The sequence below is a fragment of the Lissotriton vulgaris genome, chromosome 3_2 (genome assembly GCF_964263255.1).
Source record: "Lissotriton vulgaris chromosome 3_2, aLisVul1.2, whole genome shotgun sequence".
Lineage (NCBI taxonomy): Eukaryota > Metazoa > Chordata > Amphibia > Caudata > Salamandridae > Lissotriton > Lissotriton vulgaris.
The window spans coordinates 162,064,887-162,090,796 of NC_141690.1; the positions used below are offsets into that span (position 1 = coordinate 162,064,887).

At 44.5% G+C, this 25,910-nt stretch overlaps 1 protein-coding gene across 2 annotated transcripts in view; it reads right to left on the bottom strand.

The window, feature by feature from the left end:
* Positions 1 to 25,910, bottom strand: part of ACOX3 (acyl-CoA oxidase 3, pristanoyl) — a 474,351-nt gene that overhangs the window by 22,743 nt on the left and 425,698 nt on the right. For both annotated transcript variants that reach the window (XM_086964140.1, XM_086964139.1), the window contains exon 14: positions 4,583 to 4,698. In XM_086964140.1, coding sequence (XP_086820266.1) covers positions 4,583 to 4,698 — 116 coding nt within the window. The remainder of the gene's footprint in view (positions 1 to 4,582; positions 4,699 to 25,910) is intronic.

Sequence of the window (25,910 nt, forward strand, 5' to 3'; positions counted from 1 at the left end):
TAAGGTGGCCTGCAAACTATGCATCTCTCTTGGTCAAAAGTCTCTTACAGAAAATACTGCCACAACCAGGGTGACTAGATTTTACGGGGTCCACACCCAATCCAGATGCTGCAGTTTTGAAGGAACACAAACGTAGGTGTACCTCATTGTGGAGTCAGCATGACTCTAATTTAAAACTTTTGAATTAACTTCAAGATTGGTCTCAAATGTGCACTTTTGGGAAAGTTCATATCCTGATCAGTGATATGTCTTCATATAGCTAATGTATGTTCTGCCAATTGTGTACTTTGGGGGAGCCTATGACAAGCTCTGATAATTCTGAGAGTTCAAGTGAGAAACTGTGTCTCAAGTTGGCAGAGGTTTGCACTCTGTCCAAGTGGAAACACACAGTCGTAGTCCGGGTAAGTCAGATACACAACCTAAATTAACCTGTGCTCACCCTCTGGTAGCTTGGCCCAGAGCAATCAGGTTTAGCTTAAGAGGCAATGGGAATTTGTGCAACACTTTAATTACAGTAACAGGGTGAAAACACCACAAAAAGACTCCACACCAGTTAAGAAAAATAAAGAATATTTTTAAAACAAGACCAAAACTACAAATGTCCAATGAGTATGAATTTTAAAAAGCTAAAACTGCAATATAGCGTTTAGAAGGAAACAGCATTTTGAGGTTGCACTGGACCTGGATACATCCAAAGTGCAGGCCAACCACGATGGAGTGCGGGTCGGATACAGCAGCCACACAGGCCCGCTGTAAACATCACCCTTCCGGAGGATGAATAGACAATGTGTTGGTTCCCAGTCATGCAGTTGGGTAGATGCGTTGTCATCGGGCCTGGCAGATGGATCTCGCATCGTAGTCGAACCCCTTTGTGATGAAGGCGAAGCGCCATCGTCAACCTCCACAGGGATGTCTTCGAAGCAGCTCTGCGTCAATGTCAAAGGCAAATGAGTCGGTACCGATCGGCGCAAAGCAGGTGATGGGTGGGTTTTTGAACAAACCAGCTGCAAAACGTAATTTCAAAGCCCAGGACCAGGTTGACACCTCTTGGCAGGGCAGGACTCATAGTTGGCAAAGTCCATCAGCTGAAGCAGAGTTGATGGAAGTCTTTGATAGCCCTAGGTTTCCAAACATGAGGCAAGTCAGCAAGCCCTTGGAGTCACCTAAGTTTTTGAACAATGTAGAAATACAGGTCTAGTCCTTCTCACTCCCTGGAAAGAAGCAGCAGGCCAACACAGCAAAGCAATACAGCAGAGTGGCAGTCCCTACTGACCGCATAGCAGACTTACTTCCTAGCAGACTGTCCTCAGATTCAAAAGTGACTGAAGTCATGGTGTCAGTGGCACAGTACTAAAACCCTTTTGAGCCTTTGAAGTGGGGAAGAATTCAAAGAGAAGTCTTTGTAGTATTCAAAGTCCCTTTCTTCCCTGCCCTGGCTCCAGACTAACATCAGGGGGATATGCAGCTCTTTGTGTGGGGACAGGCAGAGCCCTATTGAGGTGCAAGTGTCAGCTCCTCCCTCCCGTCATGCCCAGGAAGACCCATCAGGATGTTAATGGCCCATCATGTTGTGAGCCGTAGATCAGGCACACCTCAGCTCCCTTTATGTGTGACTGTATAGTGCATGTATGCACACAATTCCAGTTGTCACCCACCCCAGATGTGTATTTAGAGACAGGTAGCGGTACAGAATGGTTTAAGTAACAAAATGGCAACTTTCTATAAGTCAAAAATATGACACTCTGGAGTTAGAAATTTAGTTACAGATATCGTTTGAGGCCTTTTTTGGGGGATGGTTAGTGTATTGTGGAAGTCGTAGTTTTTGAGGTGGAAATTTCAGGTGCAGCTTTTTTGATAACATTGTGTGCAGGCTGTGGGGGAAGGAGTCATGTTGAGGCAATTACAAGTGTGCTTGATGGTTATTTAAGAGGACTTGAGTGTTTACGCACTGACTATACAAACAGCAAGCATAAGGATGGAACTTTTCCACGGAGAGGAGAGTGAACAGGGGAGGCTGCTTGAAGTGGCTGCATGCGAATGTGAATAGGAAAGAAAAGGGTGAGGTAGGGAATGAGGGTACAGAAACATGGTTATAATGAGGGATAGTGGGAAAGGAAGGGAATGTTTTGAAGGTGCTAGCGAGGGATAGTCTGTTGGTTGATGTGATTGGAAGGAAAGGAGCATGGTAATGGATGATTAAGGGTAGGTGTCATCTAGGAGTGAGAATGGGAGATTATCGGGAGGGGAGATGAGCGTCAACAGGAAGTGGTTGAGCGTGAGCTGCTTAAAGACTTTGGTTAAACTATGTTTGCTTAAGTTGGGAGGATAATAGAGTGCTGCAGTTATTATCACAATCTTTTTATTAAAAACTGGGTGAAGGTAGGGGTTTTATTTACGAAGTGGTTTGCATTAGTATTTTTTTACAATGTTATGATAATGTAGCGATAGCATACATTTATTATAATGGCAAAATCAGGTGACACTGTTCAATTTTATGTTTTAGATTCCCCTGACTAAGAGCCCATTAGGCATGAAATGCATTGGGACAACATATTTCGTGCTCATTTTAAACAGAGATCAATCTGTGCGTACAGCTGAAGAAGCTTAAAATGGCATACAGTATGTATTTGGAATGCCTAATAAAGACTACAGATTGTTTCTTACTGTCTCAGTTGTGGTGAAGTATATTAAGTATTTAGAATAAAATAGCAACAAGGAGCAAGAAAATCACATTGATTACTTTTGATTACCTGGAGAATATGATTCATTGGACGGAGTTGTTCCCACTTAGTGCAGTGCACCAGTACGAGAGCACAAGGACAGTGCTCGATTTTTTCATATAAACTTTCTATAAGTGGCATTTTCAGACTTGCAACTTAAAAATTAACTTCGCCATAAATGTAGTTTTTAAATCGGTGGTCCAGATACACCAAATCCAAATGTCCATCTTTTCCCAATTGGAAATTACACTTATAAAAGGTAATCTCAATGTTAATATGGAAGAGATAGACCTTGCAGTAGGGAAAAACGGATTACATCGTTTTTCACTTCCAGAACATGTAAAACTCAAAGGTACATGTTCTACCTTTTGAATGCACTGCACCCTGCACATGGGGCTGCTCAGGGCCTGACATAGGGGTGACTTATATGTAATAAAAAATGTTTGGGCCTGGCAAGTAGGTTAACTAGGCAGTTCGTCATAGCAGTTAAAACTGCATACACAGGTTTTGCAATGGCAGGCCTAAGACATGTTTAGAGGGCTACTTAAGTGGATAATCTTAAAAAATAAGAGAGTTTCCCAGAAGCCAAAAAGGACCGGGTATCAACAGTATCAACAAGAAAATTTCCTTTCTGTGCTATTATACTTCTAATTAGTGACCAAAAGGCCTACACACAAACCATGATTAGCTTTTACATCAAAATTATGACACAGATGATTAATACTACATACCACAAGTGATTTACCATTTGTTTCCCGAATTTTATTTACTTTAAAAACATTTTCTTATCAGTTAAAAACATAAACAAGCATTCATTGTATATTATCACGATCACGTGCTCTGGTACATTTAAAAAAATTCTATCTAACAATTCAAGTTACGGTTACTATCTCAGAGTCACTGATCCTAATGCTTCAATCAAACCTAAATTTGAATCACAGATTTTATAGATAAACTTGAAAATTACAGTCAATTAAAAACACAATACATAAAAATCCTTGGTCGACGCGTTTCGGTGCTTAGTATTGATGTAACACCTTCTTCAGGACAGACGAATTAAAAACCAATGTGGTCTTCTTTTTTAGTTAGATGACTATTGGTCCTTCTTCTCACTTTTAGGCCAATACAATTCATTTAGGTCAGGAGCCAATTGAATAAACGCTCTCAGGTATTTTAAAAACGGGGAGACTCGTTTTTGTGGGGTCAAATTAATCGTAACTGCGTCTTTCAATCTGCGCAGAACAGCTGATCGGTTCTGATGCACCGGTAGTCTATAAGCTTGAGGTATATCGCTTGGTCCAGCTTTTTAGCTTCCTGCTTGGAATCAGTTTTGAGGCGATAGTCCCACTTCTTTCTGTGTACCAATGTGCTCGTGCTCAGCTCTCTTCAACCACCTTCCTGCTCCCCATGTTTTCAAGCACGGGGATCTTGTGCCGCGCGTGCATTGCTGCGCACTGCAACACTAAGCGCGAGACCTAAAAACGAAGCAGGGTCTAGCCGACGGCAGGAGAATTCAATCAATTGCCTCACATTTCGGTCCACTTTCTAGAAACACCATCACATTCAAAAAGATACACAGAAGATACCGTAGGGCGTTAAAGGGGGACGTGAGCAGGTCTGAAAAAGGCAGCACACACCCATTTACACTTTCCAAGATGCAACCCGGACACAATTTTATGATATTCTCACCAGAAGGGAATAGAAAAGAGCCAGCTGAAGGGGCATCTACGTTCGCACATACACCACATTATAACCAAAACGTAGATAGGTTGTTAAATTGAAAACTTTATGGTGCACAATAATTCTTTGACAGGTGTTTTGATGCTCCGTTTCCAAAAAAGACTGCGTACGTCTTACCATACCTGACTATTATTTCTTGCGTCAAACTCGCTGCTTCCATTCTGTTTCTCCTGCTTCAATTTTAGGCTGCTTTCCCTTAGAAGATAACACACAAGCCATTTATAGGCTGTCACAGCAACTGCAAAACACAAATAAAAGGTAAAATAGCTTGCACATTGATTTATTCGCTAGTGTACGCTTTTGAAAGTAAACAGTACATTTTCCTCACACCATTGATTTCCTGGAAATATATTTTATAACAATTAGTTTTCTCAAATATTATACAAACCCAAGAGATGACAACATTTAGCAATACAAGAAAAACAAATCTGTGCAACATACTTTTTACATTAATGCAAATTCAGATAGCTATAACATTTCAACAAATTAATTATTAGAAAAGGAGGTGGTTTCACAAATCAGAAAAAGCATGAACAACTAAATTGTTTCTTTCTTGTAAACAGAAGGCACATTGTTAAATACACCCTATGAAATCACAAGTTACCGTGTATAGGTTGCAGGTAGCTGGTAAATCGGTTAACGTAGTTGGGGACATGCTATTAGGAGAAAATAATCCATCCCCTGGTGTAGATTGCTTGTGTAGAACCACGCAGATGGACTTTGGACCTTATTTACAGTTTGGCAGACAGAGACCCTGTGACAAACACACCAGATGTCCCGTCTACCACAATACAAGCCCATCGACTATTGTTTACGTGCAATATGACAAACAGGATACTCGCAAAGTTTGCGACAGAGTACCCTGTCTGCCAAACTCAAAATGTGGCCCTTGTTCTCCTACTGTTTACATCCTTTTTGTTACCCCTTTTTTCAGCTGAGCCAGTGAAGGATAATAAGACTGCAACTGTTAGAGGGGAAGCCCCAGATAAAAGGTTCAATTAAGGTAAGTCCATGCTGCTACCTAGGCTTGGTCAGGTGCTTGGTCAGGTGCTTCCTGGTTCTCTCACTCAACGTTAGAGGGACTGTGGGGGAGACTGTACAACAGTCCATATCTGGTGGGAAAGTCCTAATGCTAGAAAAAGTAGTAGCAGCAGTAAAGAATGTAATACATTTTAAAATTCCAGAAGACGCGAGGTTTATGGTCTCCTCGGAAAGCCTGCTGAGTACAGATATGGTCACCAATTTATTTACTGGTAATATAAAAAACACATGTTTTGCTCGAATATGAATCTACACTGAAAAAAAGATAAGAGCCATGTTGGCAAAACAGGAACACTTGATTTGATTAAACACTTGGGCCCTGAGTAAAGCTTGCAGAAATGAGTCAGAGGATTGTCTCAAAGTACAATCAATCCAGAGTAGCTTTTATATAGTTTTGGGTGTCATAAAAGTACATCCGGTGATCCTTATTTGGTAAAAGAATTCGGGCCTGGTCTGTGGAGTCGTAAATAAAAGGTATCTGGTGACAACTGCAGGTGGGCTTTGACCTTGTGTGGACGCAATATGGGCCAGTGGGTACTGTGTTGGCATGAGGAGTGTGTGGTCACTGTGTGTGCTGTGTCCTGATTGGCTTCATGTTCCTAACTCCATGCAGCATCAGGTGTTATGGTATTTTGGGAATTTGAGTGCCCTTCTGGCCATTTGTGCTTTATTGGGGCCGATTTCCTTGGGCCATTGTGGAATTGCTGTGCTTATCTGGGGGATGGACCTGGCTTTCCTGTTCGTGAATTTATCAGCCGGCAAATTGAGCTCCCCCCCCCCCCCCCCCCCCCCCCCCGGCCCCACCTGTGACCTGTCAATCAGTTACAGCAAGCCTAGGCTGCGGAGCCTGCCTGATCATATATTTCTTAGTCGGAGTTGATGGAGAGTTCATGTTGGGCAGATTTGATAATAGTGCTGTTATTTTGTTTGTGTATGCGAGCGTACTATTATAAGCATTGCCATTGTTTTGTGATCAACATTCTCCCCTTTAGTTGAATTTTCAACAACATTATCCAACCCATACTTCATGACAGTCACATTATTGGGGACATGCTGTTCTTCGGCTTTGACTAATACTACTTTACTAGTTACTTGCATTCTGCCTAACTTGAGGACTGTGTTTTTACAGCAAAAAACAAAAATTGTAGGGAACAACACAAGAACAAAAAAAAAAGAAAACGGTTAACAGTGACATGCACAGTCCGGTCAGCCATCAGGGAAGCCAGGCAAACCAGTTTAAATACAGTGCCTGCTCAGGGGCATCTCCCTCCTCATGTATGTCTCTTCCTAAACAGTTCATAAACAAGAAGTTTGACTTGAACGCCTACTATTGAATACTAGACACTGAAGGGGTTTCCAATATTTTTCCAGTACTCCCTCACAAGAGTGACTCCCTATCGCTAATAAAGTGTCATGGTGTTTATAGGTTGTTGAGTGGGGGGCGGCCCGACTCCTTTCTCCCCCTGTTGCTCCAGTTGTGTTGATGATCTTTCTAAACAGTGCAATGCTTGGATGGTAAGAGTTTGAGTTCCGTTATCCAGGTTGCTACCGGGGATAAATGTGCAGCAGGACACACTGATCTTGGCACAGAACCCTCTCTCCATTGCAGTCATTAAGTCCAATACATATCAATTTTGCATTACCATGAGGTGTTTGGCAAAACAGGAACAGTTGGTTTATTTAAACACTTCGGTCGGGACTACAGCTTACAGAAACTGGTCTGAGAACTGTCTCAAAGTGTTTGGTAAAAGAATGCAGTCCTTGTCTGCGAAGTCATAAATTATAAGTCCTGATAACAAATGCAGGTGGCCCTCGACCCTGTATGGACACATTGTGGGCCAGTGGATAACGTGTCCAGATTCTCCAAGGGCTTGTAGTAGAGCTTGCCTCCTGTTAAGAAGTCTAAGGGACACAAAGACTTCTCCTGCAGCATCCTTCAACTGTACAGCTGAGATTTCTGACCTGCCTTGTGCTGCCAAATCCAGTTCTGGCCCCCTAGAAGTTGTTCCTGCTGCAAAAATCGACAAATAACTAAAGAAACCAACAAAAACGAAGCTTTGTCCTTCTTGTTGCAGTATTTGCCGGCACAGCAACGCCATGTAGGCGAAAATTCCGCCGCACAGCCCCGTGCCCTGGGATCCTGCCATCTCCCCTCGTCCCACTCTTTTCGCTCCAGCCCGAATTAATTTATAAAACTTACTGCCTGCATGGACCTGCAGCATATTTTTGTATTTTATTGCCTTGAACTACAGAGAAAGCGTGTTTCTGCATTCCTTATTGAACTAGCATTTTGGTGTAGAGGGGGATATGCGGAAAGACGAGGTAGGAAAAAGAAAATAAGATAGGATTTCTTGAAAAGCTTATTGTGAAGATCTATGCTAAACCATGAACCCTCTTTGCATGATGACTTAGTAGACAGCTCAGTCAAACAGAATGATACATCCTTGCTGGTAGAAGACAAGATGTCAGGGAAACCCACAGCCTTGGACCCTTTAATGCGTTGCTTATTGTTGAAAATGTGCATATTCCTGGTGGAACCAAAGTGTAGGTATTAGACACCATTGTAGCACAGAAGGATTCCAATAAGAAGCAGAGAGGATTGTCATCACTCTCCAACCTCATAATAACACGCATATCTCTAGGAATTAGCCAGGAACTTTTCTAAGGTCTTTAGAGACTGTCTGTATTAAGTGAGACATCATCCAAATGTGATGTGTAAGGTATTACACTTGCAGTAAAATAGTTTTTTAAAATACCACCTTTATGGAAGTTTGGTTTGTATATTTTTGAGAGCAAATGCCAGAATGTAGGCACCTATCTTGCATTAGGACTTATGTTATAACAACTGCTATATAGGGTAAGTGAATTATGAGAATCTTACAGAAGAAAATATACAGAATGAAAAAGCATCCTTCATCAAATGTAAACATTAACACCAGAAATAAGTATATGAAAGAATAAATGTGTTACCAAAAACTTGAGTTGAAAAAATGAATCATTGTGTTTACCAGTTGCTCATCACAATCAGTATCAATTGAAATATCATATGTGAACCCTTTAAGTTACATTTATTGGAAAGTTATTTTCTATTGGGTCCAATCACCATCAATTTCCTGTGTCTATATACAGACAAACACATACAGACAGACACACACCTACAACCTCTCTTTCCAATCTATTTGCCCCTGGAAGCAACTTTGTGGAGAATATTACTGCCATTTACAGCAACTTCAGCCCGCAACCAAACCAGACAGACCTCACCAAATGCCTCACAATCTTATCCAAAGAACCAATACCAACCTCTTAGCCCATCATCACCCCAGATGAAACTGCCATACCCATGAAGTCCATCCACACAGGGGTAACATCTGCACCATGCCCTCGCCACACCTACTCCGGAGGTCAGGAACATATCAGCACCAGGACTACCAACTACTTGACACCACTCAGTCTGGTTTCAGACCCAACCACAGCCTGGAAACTGCCCTCATTGCTGCCATGGATGACAATCTGCATGACTCTAGACAGAGGAGACACAGCAGTCCTCATCCTCTTTGACCTCTCCGCAGCATCTGATACAGTCTCCTTCCCCATCCTCATCCAAAGCCTACACAACAGCGGAATACAATGATAAGCACTCTGGTGGATCTGCTCCTTCCTTACTGGAAAGACACAGTTAGTCAGTCTTGCACTGTATACCTTGGAAGCCTGCAACCCCATCTGCGAAGTCCCTCTAGGATCGTTCTTGAGCCCAACCTTCAACGCATAGAGGATCCCTCTAGCCAGCATTATGCGCTCTCACTAGATCAACGTCCTCTCCTACGCTGATGACACGTAACTCATTCTCTCCCTCACAGACAAAATGCTCAATATCCATATCAAGTTAAATGCCTACACAACTGAAATTGCCCACTGGACGAAGACCAACTGTCTAAAGCTGAACACTGAAAATACCTATATTGTGGTCACAAGCAAGCAGGACTATGGGAACACCCTCTATGCCAGGATCAACAAAAACTCAACACAAGGCTCAAGACCATTCAGAACTTGCCAACCAGAATCACTCTCAACCTCCCATGCTGCACTCACATCACATCACACCACACTGGAAGGACAGTCACAGGCTCCCAAATTCACAAAGGAGTGCAATTCAAACTCTTCACCCACACTTTCAAGGCACTATATAGCACTGGCTCAGCATACTTCAACAAACCTTCAAAACACCCCTGCTTGTCTGTGCTCCTATTTGAACAAATCCCACGCATACGGAAAACCAGATCTAGCAGTTGAGCATTCTCCTACATCCCTCCAAACGCATGGAACAACCTGCTTCCACAAATAAGAGCCTCCTCCTCACGTCTTGAATTCTGAAAGAACCTGGATGTTTGGGTAGTCCCACTAAGCCCTATGTCGGCTGAGTGCCAGGGTAACCACACCTGCTCATCACTAGGAAACCCTCCAGGGTGATAGCGCACTCTACAAATCTGCATAACATAACTCCAGTAGAGGTTTACACAAGTTAAGTGCTCCCCAAAAAACTGCACAACTGATTGGAATGTCAACATAGCTCACTTGAACCGAGGGATCGTCGACTGGTTGAAAAAGATAGTATCTTACAGCTTGAGTAGGCACATGTTTCTTAATTCTGCGTGCTACAAAGTCTGGAGCTTGGTCATAAATGGATTTGTAAATAATACAAGCCTGTTGGACTAGGCCCTTTTTGGCTAAAGTTCCCTAAACGTTTTTCCTTCCCCTAGACCTTTTTTCTAAAATGGTGTTGCCAACTTAGATGCTTTGGGCACTCGGCCACTGCTGATCAGTGTCAAAGAAGTGCAAGTGCTCCCTGTGTAATGGTAATTGGTTGTCCATAATTGGTATATTTGTCTTACTAGTAAAGTCCCTAGTAAAGTGCACTATGTGTGCCAGGGCTGGTAATGAAAATGCTAATAGTGGGCCTGCAGCATTAATTGTGCCACCCACACCAATAGCCTTAAAGAGAGAACTCAGACCTGCCACTACAGTGCCTGCGCGCAGTTTGTTAAACTGCCATGTTGTCCTGACAAGTGCACCCACTTACCAGGCCTTACCCTTCCCTAGACACCCCTATGGGGGGAGGAGTAGCCCCTGGAGTTGAGAAGGCCTGGGCTGCCGCCATAAAACAATGGCCCCATCTCCTGCTGAGTGACTAAGGATCCAAACCCCCACTATTAAAGTAAGAAGGTGTCACTGGCAGGGAGACACCCAGAACTGGTTTGGGGAGGGTCAGTGCCCCCCAGAACACAAAGATTTCAAAGACATTTAGAGGTATAATTATGAGAGCTGAAACCCCTGGACTTTGGAATGGAACTGTTCAAGACTGAAAAGGATTGAAACTACTTTGTGGTCAAGAGGAACCTCTGCCAGTCTGAAGAGACTGAAGGAAAGGACTGACTCTTACTGTGTGTTCTGGGGCTGGCCTGCAGTTTGTTGCTTTAACCAAGGAGAGGCTAAAGGAACTTTGCTGTGTGCTGTGTCCCCCTGCTTGAAAGGACTTTGCTTTGAGCTGTGTCCTGATGTAATTTATCCCCAAGGACCTGAGGAGAGCTGTCTCCCTGTTGTAGAAACTCAGGAACACAAAGGTTTCCAGGTGTGTCTCAGCGATGCTGTGTGCGTGTGCTTTTTGCAGCCTGGACCCTCGTATGAATCGCCCTGTGATCGTGGGCACCAGGAGTCTAAGTGAGCCTCAGCAATGCTGTGTGTGTGTGTGCTTTGTGCTGCCTTAGACCTTTATGAGGATCGTCCTGTGATCGTGTGCACCCGGTATCCAAGTGGGTCTCAGCGACGCTGTGTGCATGTGCTTTGGCAGCCTGAGATCTTCGTGAGGATTGCCCTGTGATCGTGTGCACCCGGAACTCAAGTGTGTCACAGCGATGCTGTGTGCGTGTGCTTTTTGTAGCCTGAGACCTTCGTGAGGATTGCCCTGTGATCGTGTGCACCCGTAACTCAAGGATGTCTCAGCGATGTTGGGTGTGTGGGCTTCGAGCAGCCTGAGACTTTTGTGAGGATTGACCTGTGACCATGCACCCCTGGAGCTCAAGTGAGTCCCAGCGATGCTGTGTGCTTGTGCCCTGTTGCAGCCTGAGATCTTCGTCAGAGGACTGTGCTGCCGGTCCAAGCCTGCCTTTTGCCACTGCCCAACTCAACAAAGTCTCATCAGAGGCCCAAGTGGCGAGGAGAGGAGAGCAAAGTTGCACCCCCAGGTAACACTCACTGAGCGTGCGTGTGTCGACACCTGGGGCGGGGTGCGGGCTCGGAGAGAAACGCTGTTGGCCTTTCCCATTCTCGCAGCGCAAGCCTTCGCTCAAGCTCATATCGCGGCAACGTACTTGCAGAGGAGTGGCAGTACCAGGGCCGGAGATTGTGTTACACCATACCCGTGTGGGGGCATTTTTTGGTAGTAGCTGACTGTGAGTCAGCCGGAGTGGCCTGCAGACGGTCCCGAGCACCGTGATTGGTGCCGGAGTACATTATTTTGGTATTACGAACTGGTATTACGAACTGCCTGAGTTGTGCATTATGCATTACATCAGTTTGGTATTACGCATTGCATTATTTCTGCATAATGAACTGGCTGATTGTTGCATTACGCATTGCATTATTTCTTCATAACAAACTACCTGATTGTTGCATTACGCATTGCATTCTTTTGCATAATGACCTACCTGATTGTTGCACTACGTATTGCATTATTTTGGTATTACAAACTGCCTGATTTTTGCATAACGAACTGCATTAGGTTTACATTGCAAAGTGCCTGATCCTTGCATTGCGAACTGCATAGCATTAGGACTGCATTGAATCATCTAGAATTGCTCATTAATACTGCAAGAACCTACAAAGGGCTTGCTGGGCTAATAACCGGGCAGGTGAAATATTACAAATATGCATATGCCCTAAATTCCCCCTTTCATCATTTAAATAAGTTCCAAGAAACTTGTATGGTGTATTTTGTAGGGTATACAGGAACCTGGGCAGTGCCTTCATGTTGAAGAGGGCCACTCGCCCAGGCAGAGACAGAGACAGGGATCTCAGTGGTGCACGTCGCTATGCAAATGTGTGATCAGACCCATGAGGTTGTATGCCTAGAAAAGATCAGTGTCAGCCGTTGCAAATATACCTAGATTTTGGTAGCCCTCTGTCACTACTGTGGCATCGTAATTGGGGGGCAGGGTTGGGCGGCACTTAGCAAGTATATTGTGGATTTTGACCAGTTTATGGAGTATACTGAATATTTCCCAAAGTTGGTGCAAATTTGGAGTATTCTATTGATTGATGTCCATGGCTATGCCGCGTAAACAAGAACGTCATCTGCATATAGGGAAATGTTGTTTTCCCATCCCTCTATTCATTTCAGGCCATGTATCAATGGGTCCACGTGTATCCAGACTGCCAAGGGTTCCAAGACAATATCAAACAAAATGGCGACAGGGTCATAGCTGACTCATGCCACTATGGAGAGCAAACCTGAGATATATGTCCATTAACCAATACCTGCGCCAGCGGACCCGCATATAACAGGTGGATCCAGGCCATAAACTGGGGCCCATTTCCTATTTGTTCTAGCAGAGCAAACATGAAGGGCCATTCGATGATGTCTAAGGCCATTTGGAGGTTTAAAAACAATATAACTGAGTCTTCTTTAATCATGTCTCTTCGCCTCACCACCCCATGGAGTTGACGCAGATTGAGGTCCGTGTTACGCCCCGGCACGAACCCCGACTGATCCTGATGTATCAGCCTGGTCACGACTTGGCGCAACCACAATGCAAGTATTTTTGCCGAAATTTTAACCACTGCGTTGATTAGTGAAATGAGACGGTAGGAGCTAGTGTCTACTGCGGGCTTGCCTTTTTATGTATGACTACTATAGACTGCTAGCCTCTGGTCGCTGGGTAGTATGCCCCGTTGCTTACTTTCTAGATACATTTATTGTAGGCATGGGGTTATTTTAGTGGGTGTTAATTTATCAAATTCTATCAGGATTGTATACTTCGGATTGCCGTTTCAATTTCGTCATCAGTGAGGTCAGTTTCAAGTTGTTGCCGCTCCTCCGAAGAGAGCGTTGGCATGGGGAGATCAACTAAAAACTCTTTGGCCTCCACGGCTGTAGCCGTTGCGGTGAGGAAATATAGATTCGTGAAATGGGCAGCAAAGGCCTCTGCTATTTCCTGTGGATCGGATATTCTCAAGCTATCTATTGTTAGTGTGTTTACTCAGCAGTTTGCCCTTTCCCATTGGTCTAGCCATGCGGGAATTTTCCCTGCTTTATCCCCATGCTGGTAGATTTTGTTCCTCGTAGCTAGGTGTTGGGCTCTGGCCATCCCTGAGACTAGAACAATGTATTCTTAACCTCGATTGTGTGTTTGGTTGAGTCGTCTGGAGTGAGTGCAAAACTCCGTTCTCAGTGTAATAAGTCTTTCTCAAGCGCTTCTAATTGTTTACTCTTTTCTTTTTTATAGACTGTTGTCCCTTTATTACCGTTTTGAACGCTTCCCAGAGTATCTGAGGAGAGTCCACTGATCCGACATTTTTTTTTTAAATATCTTTTTATTAATTTTAATAAACAATTAAACATACAAATGATCGGCAAATCACATCTAGGTAATATATGGCATGATTGAATATGACATTTCATTCGGAATACACAGCAACTGCAGGAAACAGTACCTATTTTGGATTGAGTATTCTGGGAGACAGGGATTCACTGTCAGGGAGGGCAGTAGGTGCAACAAAGATATCTCCCCTATATGTGTTCCACTTGGACCATTTTTGGCGGCATCCTCTTGCCACATAGACCATTTTCTCTCGAAACATGCACCAGTCAAGATTTCACTTCCAGGTTATAACAGTAGGGGGTGACAGCCCTACCCATAATTGAGCTATGTCTCTTTTGGCAACTGCGGCATTCAGTGTTACCCACAACCTCTCCGCCCCTCACAAGTCAGTGGGCTCCAACACATTAAGTAAATGTCTTTTAGCCTCTGGGCAGACAGATTTATGAAGGACCTCACTCATGACGGTATGTCTCCCCCATCAATATCTCTGAATTTGCTCACACTCCCAAAGAATGTGCAGAAAGGTGACAAACTGCCCACACCCACGCCTGCATTACATGTTTTCCCCACTCCCCATACGGACTAGCTGTGTTCCAGTGATGTAGATCCTGTGGAGAATTTTCAATTGGATCAGACGGAGACGCGCAGAGATCGTCACCTCCCTGGGGGAGGCCCCCGCCTCCCTCCACTCCTCGTTGTCTAGTAAGAGGCCATCCGCCTCCCACGACTCCCGTAATTTAACCAAGGGATCTTGTGTGTTGTTGACCAGTTTTTTGTAGGTTAATCAGAAAGCATTCTGTGGAAGCAGCCCGTCCAATAGTCTATCCTCTAGGGGGGAGGAATGAGGGAGGGGGGAGTCCCTAACTATGGTGGTGGTTAAAGCATGTCGGATTTGCAGGTAACGAAAAAATTCAGAGTCTGTAAGTTTGTACTGTTGTTTCAGCTGACTAAAACTGAGCATGGTACCCTTCACCCAGAGGACGCCCACCCGAGATGATCCCACATTTTCTTTAAAATAATTATCTATTGATTTAGTAAGGCTGGTTTTGATAAGAAAGACTTTGAGGTACCATGGGTTAAGCAAGATTACCTTGCGCTCTGATGTTGTCCCCAGAGAGTATTGTGCCCAGATCGGGGAGTGGTCTGGGATACCTCTTGCCAAGTGTGTTACATCTTTGAAGTTTGATAATCGGTCAGCCGGTACGATGATGTGGTCTAATCGAGAATGGCTATTGTGGGCCCCAGAGTAAAATGTAGTTTGGTGTGTAAGGGGATTATTTTTGCACCAAACGTCTACCATCTCAACTGGCTCTAAAAAAACGGACAGGTGAGATCTGGGGAGAGGCGTGCTTCTTGGTGGTGATCAGTTCTCCTGGTCGCAGAGCGTCATATTAAAGTCCTCACCGACTACTATATCTCCTGCTGGGAAATGTTATCATCATTGTGCTTATATCTGTAAGTGAGGTCTTGTGAAGTGCTAGGTGGACATACACTCACACAATATTGAAACTCCTGCAATCCCAGCTGCCGCATATGGCTGCGAAGCGGCCGTGTTCGTCTATACAGGATTTGTCTACTAGAAAAGGGAATCTATTGAGCAGGAGGATGCCTGTTTCTCTGGACCCAGAGGTAAAACCCAAATATGAAATCAATCTATATCCTCGCCTATTGAGTGCATTGCATGTATTGTCACACAGAAAAAGGGCCACAGGTCCAGACTAGAAGGAGGTAGTCTAGCTATCTGAATGTACTCTGCCGTGCAAAACCAGGGGGTTTTCCTTTTCAGTACGGTTCCCCTCACACACCAAAGGTGTCATGCTTCATCATAGGGGTGCCTCACGTGACAGACCTAGTCTTCACGTGGGTTACAACCCCCTTTCTACGAGGGAGCAGCTCAGGGATGTTTTTAATTGAGTCGGTAAGGATGTACTAAACCTCTATGTCAGGTTGGTGTGTGTATAAAAAAGTGTGCAGTGCTGTGATGGGATTATTTAAAACTGGATACAGGGTTAGCTATATGCAACTTTATTCGGCTACCATGTGTCAGAATTAAAAACAGTGAAAAGCTGACAACACAAGTGTCGGCATTAGAGACAGTTGTGTAAATCACTCGACCAACATGTTTCGGCCAAAAAACCTAGATAGTGTCACGGCCTTCTTCAGGGTCAGTTATTTAGCTACTGCAATAAATACGTGCAATTACGTGAAAAAACATGGACAAAAACGTGAATAAATCAAAAGTATAATACTGAACCAGTGTGATTGACTGTTCAGTAAGTACTGCATACAAACTATATTGGAGACAGAAAGGCATATAGTCACCGATAGCATATACTATATACAAGAAGCCAGAGTCGGACAAACAGTTTAAAAATTCTCCTAACTGTACGTTTTTTTTAAATCACACATGTACATATTAGAACAATGTGCAGGCATTGAAGACATGTGACTCACCACTGTTGGTTGCTGAATTCCCCACATCTGTCCCGGCATATTAGCCATGTGGTATGTGCACAAAAACCTGCCAAGACGAGGCATATGGTCTTAAAAACAAGAGGTCCCAAGAGAGGGATTCCAAGATAGAGCGTGAATCTGACTAGGATGTCAGATGGCACATGTAAGGACTCTGAGAAAGATGTGAATGTCAATTCACTGTCTAAATCGAAGTGCTGGTATCCATGGAAAAGCATACAAGCAAGGTACCCCGGGAATTTCAATGGACTTTGATTTAAATAGTGGATGTTGGGTAGAGGACGGTGACGTAGCTGTTAACCAGCAGCAGAGGGGGCAAAGTCAGCCACGGTGGAGTACCGGTGGTGTTAAGTGAGGGCGGAGGTAGAAGGAGCAATCCACCATGTGAATGTGTGCGCTCATGGAAGGAGCACTCCAGCGTGTCTGGTGTGCGCTCGTGAATAAATACAAGGATATTAAAAAAAGCTAGAAGGGGGTTTCAAAGTAGCCTGGCTGTCAGCAGGCGTTGTGTCTGTGCTCAGGGATCTGCCTGAAGCAAGGAACGCCAGGGCCGGGTGTAGCCTAGGTAGTCGACAATGTGGTCGTGTGCAGGGTGAGCAAGGGGAAGAAGGGCCGGGGAGAGAAACGGGGTCCAAGCCGGGTAAGATCATGTGTTAGGCTGAATTGGCTGGGCAGGGGACGAGGGACTAGGTGGAGCGCTCGAGGGAAAAGTGTGGAGCTAGCAAAGTTTATGCAGCTCTTACCCCAAGTCCGTGGGTTGTTCTCCGGGCGACGCACGTCCATGGACAGGAAACACAGTTGCCGGTGCGGCTCTGGATATTTATAAAAAGGGCAAGGAGTGTGTTGGATGGAAAGCAGCTGGCTTCCACTTTGCGCGGCCGGAAGCCCCAAAGGTTCACAGGACTTGTAGTGTGGATGCTAACGGTCTGGAAATCTCCGTAGATGGAGTGACAGCCAAGCCGAGGCTCATGGTAGCCGTGTGCTTGTGGACGCATGGGGTGTCAAGGACCAAAGGTGAATCAGAAATAATTTCCGCCTTATGTGCAAAACGGTGCATTAAAAAGGCTCCGGGCGCTGGTGGTTGAGAAATGACCACATTAGTAGGGGCAGCCAAGGAGAGAAAAGGGATGGAAGGCGCTAGATTGCGGGGGTCTGAAACAGCATGCAGGTACATGCAGTGGGGGCCCAGGGCTGCTTTTACAAATTGTGTGGAAGGGAGTAGCCGCTGCGTGGGGTCTGCTGGTGGTGCAGAGGTATCCAGAGAAAGACGTTGGTACCATTAGGGAGTCCCCTGTAATGAATTCAAAAGCCCGTGTCAGGGATTACGACCAAAGGGGAGGTTATAGTGATCGCAGGGGTTCTCTAGCTGCAAAGGGAGGCCTAGAAAAGAGAACCAGTGTTGCTGGTCAGAGTTTAGAGGGGGAAAGGGTGGAAAGCGCGTCTGGTCTGCTGGAGGTGGTACAATAAAGGAGTGCCCCTGATGTAGGTTCAAGGTGCTTTACTTCAATGGGGCAGATTGACCAGGGTATTGGCCTAAGGCCTGGCAGATGGCATTGACGAGGATGCGCACCTGGCGCCACTAGAGGCGAAAGGCACTGATCATGGTTAGTTAGGAAAGTGCCAACCAAGGAATCTCGTTGTTGAGGCGGTTTTCCGAGGTCCCTAGCCTGTAAACCCATCTTTGTTCAATCTGAGGAGCTTAGTCGTGAGATTGGGAGTGTTTGAATTCAAGTTAGATTTATCTAGAAATGTCCAGCTCAAAGAGTCTTGTCCGTGTTTTATGTCAAAGAAGTGTTTGGTCATTTTGGTGATTTGTTTGGCGCACCTTATCGTACTCTTATATTCTAAAATCCTGGTGCGTACATTCCTGGTGGTCATGCCAACATATCTCAGGCCACAAGGGCAAGTGATAAGGTAAACCACGTGCTCACTATGGCAGTTAGTGTGTTGTTTTAAGACCCAGGGTCTGGAAGGGCCTATATCTATGCTCTTAGCCATTTTTAGTTTGAGCGCACACTGTGCAGGAGCCGCAAGGGAAATGTCCTTGAATAGGTGGTAGGTTTCAAAGCGTGTTTGGTCTTGGTGCTTCTGGCAAGGTAGGTCTTGTATGGATCAGTGCGTCTTTCAAATTGCGTCCTCTTTTAAATGCAAAAAAGCGGTTTATCAAGGGTCATTTGCCCTTTATTCAAAATATCCCAATTGTGAAGTATTGATTTATTTACTACATTGGAAAGGGAGCTGTAGGTGTTGACACAAACCAGTTTGGAAGAAGTAGGTTTGGCTAATGGTTGATCCAGGAGGGATTCACTTTTGGCGTTGAAGGTACTTTTGGCTGATTTATTTACTAATTTTGCTGAGTAGTGTCTGTCAAGAAGGTTGCTTCTGAGTTTTGAAGCGCGTGTTGTATTTCTCAGTTGTAAAGCAGTTGCGCTGGAGTCGCAAGAACTGTCCATATGGTAAATTTTCCCGCAATGACTACGGATGGTAGCTCTCACATTGGAGCAGTGCATTGCGGGCCATGGGCTTTTGGTAAAGTTCTGTCTCAAGGGCACCCTCCGCTGGATAGATCTGGAGATCCAGGAAGGCCAGTTTCTCCTTACTATATTCGCAGGTGAAGTGGAGATGTGTATTTCTGCTGTTAAGCCAGTTGTGAAAAGGGTTGATGGTGACCTCATCCCCTCGCCAGATGACAAATATATCATCTATAAACGTCCTCCATAGAAGTATATGTGCGCAAATGGATTCTGTCCCTCCTGGACAACACCATCTTCGAACGCATGCATGTAGAGGTTCGCAAGATTGGGCGAGAAGGTGCTGTCTATGGAAGAGCCAAGAGATTTGTAAATATAAGTGGGCAGTAAATATTGCCCGGCTCTCCGTTGCTGCAATGCCCCCAGCACTCCCATTGCCTATGACAGTCTTATTTCGGCTGTTCGTTTCCTGCCTATTTGGTATTCTTTTCAACGATATTTGTAATGGGACGTTTCCTCTGCTCGGATGCACCACAGGTATTTGTGGAGGCTGATATTGTTCAAGTGTATCCCTAATCAAGTGGAGTGACTGATCTTACCGTTAGGCCTTCACGCGCAATTTTGAAGATTAACTATTGCAAGATTTGTTTCTGAGCCTCATCGCAATACAACATGGTGGTGCTTGACATCCTTATTGTGGGATGCGCCTTTTAGACATCATCTGGTCGTGGTCTAGATACAGACAGCTCTAATTTTGGATATAATATAACATTGGACGGGGAACAGCCTATTAGTAATGAAGCCTATGACTCATCAGCCTTTGGATGTGTTTGACCCACCCAATATTTATGTGTGTAGAGTCATAAAAATTTGACTATGTTTTACCTACTGGAAATGGAATAAAAAGAAAGAATTTGAAGAACATCTTTACTGGATATGGACTTTAAAACTGTTCTTCTTGTTTAAGTTCTGAGGTGTGCACCTGTGCTTGTGTTCTAAATTGTTAGGTCCCTGATGGAACAAGCGTTGTGACGGTGGGTGCCAGTCAGTGTGCACTCAGACCCCAGCTAGTATAGAGTTGACAAGATTGATGGAGGAATAACAGGTTAGGTGCTGGTAGTCAGAAGGTTCACTGTTCAGGTTCACTGTCAGGTTCATCTGTTCATAAATGTAAGTGGGACTCGAACTGGAAAAAAATTCTCTTTCATGGCCATTTGCGCGCAACTCATTATGAATGAGATAGGCGTGATTGTGTCGGTGGATGGTCTGATAGTAGTTGTTCGATCGTCTCAAGGGTCTCGTCCTGAGGTATACAAGTGTACAGTGAGTCCACTTCGAATGAAACCAGGTAGTCAGTTTGGGGGTTGAAGACCATATCGTCCTGTAGGCAAAGTACATCAGTCGTACCTTTGAGATACGTGGGCATCTGGCTGACCAAAGGACGAAGGAAAAAGTCTGCATGTATGCCCGATTAAGTTCCCTGTAGGACAACATCAGGTTGGTGTCTTTTAATATATTTGAGCACTATTCCCCTTTTGATTCATTCTCTCAGCCCATTAACGTTCCAGGAGAGCATATAAGTGATTTCTCCATCTTCCTATCGTTTGTGTGCTGATCTGTCATAGTCGTTATTGGAGAGAGCACCGGTTAGTGCTTTGCTTTGGGGCATTTGAGGCACCTTGGCTGTGGTACTTGTTTGATCGGATTGTTTTTCCTGGCTGGAAAGAGATAGCGAGTTTGGGTTCAAGTGCTGTCCTCTCTGTGGTTTGTAAAGAAGGATATCTAGTTGTGATTCCTTTTCAACCCTACCATAAGTTTAACCATCTTGGTAACCATAACAACCCCCCCACTCTGCCTCCTTGCATGACGTTTTGTGAACTTCCCACCCCGAACATTGCTGAGTGTCCGTCGCCTTCCCTCCCCATGTCGGTAGGACTGTGGCTCTAGTTATCCCCCCCCAATTCGCCAACTATGAATAATGGTAAGGCACACTGCTATACATTGCAATTTACAGTCCTTTTCGTTTTTGGCGGTAGGCCTTCGTCATGCCGATCCTATACTTGGATGGTGACCACCTTTCGCTGGTCGGCCTTCAGGAGTACAGTCTTCGCTGGTTGTGTGATTCTCAGTTGCAGTTCAATCAGAATATTCAAGCTGTCATGTGTTCTGCCATTTATCGACTGTGCCTCTTCCAGGCTGGGGTCTGTTTGTCTCAATGACTTCCACATTTGTCGCCTGCGTCTGTCATTGACTCCTTTTTACCCAATCATCTCCATCCGTCAAGCCATTCCCATGCCTGGTACGGTGCATAAAAAAACAGGTTTTTCCCTCTGCCTCCACCCTAAGGTTGGCCGGAAACAACATGGCATATTTCAGATTTTTTCCCTGAGGGCATTTTTAATTTTCAGGAGCTGAGTCTTTGTTTTGTTACTCGAAGGGTGAAATCTGGGAAGAAGGTAATGGTATTCTCATACTTGATTGATGGCATGCAACGGGTTGTCTGAAGTTTGATATCTCTGTCTCTGAAGTTAAAGACTCGGGCCAGTAACAGTCTCGGTGGCACACCCGGTTTGGGTGGGCCTCCCGGGACTTGGTGTGCTCTTTTAATTGAGAAGTAGTTGGTGAGATTTCGCGGTTTTAGGTGATTTGAGATCAAGTCTTCAACAAAGAGGTCTGCTGCCGGGCCCTCTGCTCTTTCTGGAACGCTGAGAATTCGGATGCTGTTCCGCCTCGATCTGCCTTCATGGTCGACTGGCCGTGCAACCACGTGCTTACTAGTCTCTTGCAGTTTACGGATCTGTTTCTGAGGTACAGAGGTGCTTGTCACGAAGGATTGCGTGGTATCTTGAACTTATTTGACTCTAGTGTCCATGTTCCGCAGATCTGCACGTATAAGTAAAACTTCTGTTGAGACTGAGTCTATTCGAGATTCCAAGAAGGTGCGCACAGTGGTGATGGCCACCATAGTGTGATGTAGAGTAAGATCACTCTGTTCCGTCTCCCACTGCGGTTGTGTAGGTTCAGTTTGGTTGTTTGCCCCCTTCTGGTTCTTCTGCCACAAGAATTTGTCTAGCTTGGGCTCGTGGGAAATGTGCCCTCCTTTGCTGCCCGTAATTTTGCTAGTAGGGGAGCTGTGGCTTCTGGGCACTGTTCGCTATGGGCCACTGGGTACTCGCTGCCTGCTTAGGGCTATGTTCCCCTTATCGGCCTGTCAGCTTCCTCCAGTGCACCTTGCTATTTGTGGCCCCGTGTTTATTGCGCCTTGCCGCTTATGGGTTCTCACTCACTGTGGGGGGTGGCCTTCGGATATCACATCTAGGAGCCCTAAGTATTGTGGAATTAGTTATTTATATATGGCTCAATTCCGTTGTTGATGACAAGTTTGCTGTCTCAGTTTCCCTGGTGTGGCCCTTGCCGGTTACATGGTGGTTGAGCAGTCTCAGATTGTCTTGTTCTTGGGGGCTGTAACACTTCCTGTTTGACTTCTCTGTGATACTACCTGGACCATATGTGGTTCACATTGGGTCACCAACGTAGCAGGCGATATGAGTCCTCCACCTTCACACCTACGTTCTATCTCCTGGCGAGTATCAGCCTCACCCAGGCCTCAGGGAGAGCGGTCGGAAGGGGTCTCCTCCTTTTGGTTGTCTTTCACCCCTATGCCTCCAGTGCACAGCCCACGGCGGCCGGACCACTTGGGCCCAACGGGAGCAGTGTTGTCAACCCAGGTCATGCCTCCCCTTGGGCGAGCAGCACGCGCCTCCCCAAAGCCTCGTCCCCCTCCCGATGCCTCCGCTCGCCCGATGCCTCCGCTCGCCTGCGCCAAGCCAATTCACCTTTTCAGAGGAGAGGGGGTTGGGGAGCCAGTCCTCATCGACGCCCGAGGTTGGGTCATGTTGTAGACCAGTCGAGGCACTCTGCCCACCAGCCCAAGGTCAGAGTTTCTGCAGGCTCTTCTTCTCGCTGCAGCAGGATCCCGCATTGGCTGCTTTGCAGCTCGGTGGAGATCGGATTTCTGCAGTCGCTGCTAAGATCCGATCCAGGTGTAGCAATATTGTGTTGTTTTAGGGTGCCAGCAGATAATTGGATGGATTAATTGGGGTTTTGCAGCATGGGTCGCCGGAGCCTCGTTAGAGTGCGGCCATCTTCTTCGGCTGCTAGCCACGACCCTCTCTTTATATGTTACTTGAATATCTTATCAGACTGTTTCTCCACGACTCATATTTGCATGCTAGGGTGCTACAACGCCTTTTCGCCAAACACCTCCTAACTCAACCCCTACCTTAAATTGTTACTATACCAAACAACCTACAAAAAAATGCATTCAGGTCACCCAAGAACCTGATGCAAACAAGTGCGCTCTGCGACCCCGTGATGGAGTAAGAAGACCTATTTAAATGCAAGAATACAACACAACACTTGTACAAGTCCATGACTGAAAACAAATTACATATGCCAAAATACAGCTGCTGTTTATATGAGTGTGAATGTTTACACTGCTTGAAAATCACGGTAGAATAGTTTAGTTTTATATTAATTACACCACTTATATGTTATGACACAATCTTAAACTATGAAGGAGTTGGCTAAAAGCGCCGCCAAGACTGTTGGAACAGAGGCAAAAAATAAAACACATTTAAAGCATTTTATCAATACACGTCTAATAAAATCGAAGATTAATAAAAAACATAAATCTATGAAGCTAAAGAAAGTGCCTATTTTATCGAATATATTTTGCTCTGCAAAATGAAAACACTTTAACTGGCTAGTTCGTACTTTGGCTGTAACGAGGTGAATGAACATATGTTGGCACAAATGTGATAACAATCGTAAAGTATACTGAAACTTCCAAAAATGGTTGGGCGTCAGCCACTCCAATATCTGTTATTCAGAAGTAGTGAAGCAGAATTCCTATCTGCTGATCTGCCATTATATATAACAGATGTATAGCAGAGGGTGAAGTAATATGTACAATTCTCTTTGGTACAGCATAATAAGTACCTGTAGTGTTCTATTTTGTTCAAGCACGCTCAATTTGTCCAGTAATGAAATCAATCAGAGTAAGCATTCTAGGTTTAATATATATATATTTTTTTTGAATTTTCATTTATACAGTTGAGCAGAACAGATTGATAGTTAATGTATAGGAAGGCTCAGCATAAGCCTTCAATATTTATGTGCTGAAAAGGGAAAAGACTGGGGATGCTAGTGGTACTTTTGTTGAGGCCAAATTATAGGTGTATTGGTAAGAGAGAGCATGCTTCTTCATGTGGTAAGAACAAAAATAAATAAAACTTGCACAATTACAGATCGAGCATTGATAAAATGAAATGTAACCTTAGCAGGCAGAAAGAAAGGTTTATACTGGTCAGAAATACACGTCATATGGCAAATTTCTATTTTCATATAACTTGGAGTCAGCATCTTGTTTGGGCCACACATGATCTCGAAACGTTTTAATGAAAGTTCTACCTCACGAAGGCATTTTATTTTAAAGATGTGTGCACAACTAAGGAAAATTCATATATTACGAATAACATGGCTAAAATTGTAACACACAGGGGACAAAACAATGGTAGGAGCTAATGTGCAAGCAAATATGAAGGCATATGGGAACTCCGTTAAGGTGTTATGACTTGTTTTTTGAGAAAGGCAATACACTGTGCTGTTACTTGTAGTACTATGAAGTGGGGAGATTAGGTAAAGGGCGGATGGCAAAGGAAAAAAAACAAGGTTCTTTTATATGTGGTGTATGCTGTGCAACATGGCATACGGTAATTTAAAAAAATGCCTCGATAATGCCAACTTCAACTCTTTTATTCACCCACCTTATTTTACCTTTTATTCTGATGCCATGGTCTCTCTTTTACTCTTATAGTGTAAGCTCTTGCGCTGTGTGTGGAAAGATGGAACACATGCACTTGTTTGGAAAGTGGGGAGGATTTTCTGTTTTTTAAAGTACCTTGGAAGCGTGTGGCAAATGGAAGGACACTGGCCGCATGTCACTGAGCTACAACCAGAAATGGTACTTGGTCCAAGCTCCAGGGAACAGAAGCCAAAGGCAGGGAAAGAAAGGAAGTGCAACCTGATGCAGTGAAAAGCTGTTGCTGACCAAGGAGAAGAAAGAAAACAAGAGTGAATGGCAAAGCCCACCAATGGTAAGTAATGGGCAGCCTGTAAGCCCCTTTTGAGATTTCTTTTTATTACAAAAGATTTATCAAGCACAGAGCAACAGCTGTGCAGGCGAAATGGAAAACAGTAACAAAAAAAGGCCTAATACGCTACAAAAGACTTTGAAAAAGTTTCTAATTGCTTCACTAACACACATAGATACACCACGGGCATCAAGGGAATAGATGCTTCACTCATACAGAATGGCTTACTGGCAGAGTACTGAAAACTTGCAAACCTGTCACTTTGGGCAGTGTTGAAGACCAGTAATGGAGCAGAGGGGCTTTGATCTCTAAGCTCTGAGAAATTAATGGCGTTGAACAATAGTTACATAAAAGTGACCGGTAGTTTCCAAGCCTCTACATTTTTTTCTTTTTTAAAGCATATCCACCTGCTAACATTAGGCTCTGAAACCTAACCCTGGGCCTTATCGCTACTTACGAAGTTTAATAGAAGAATGTTTTGTTCATTTATAGTTCTAGTGGCAAAACAAGCACGAAGAACAGAAAATCCAGGTGATCAGAAATGAAGAGTAAAATATAATTGGCATCAGTATAGAGCCTTTTTACCTTTTGCACACCAATTACAAGGTGGGTAATACTATATGAATGTCACAATGCAATACATTCAAATCAATTTAGGCTGCACACCAGATGTTTACCCTTCCACCAATTTCCTTCTGTAACCCTCCCTGTAATTCT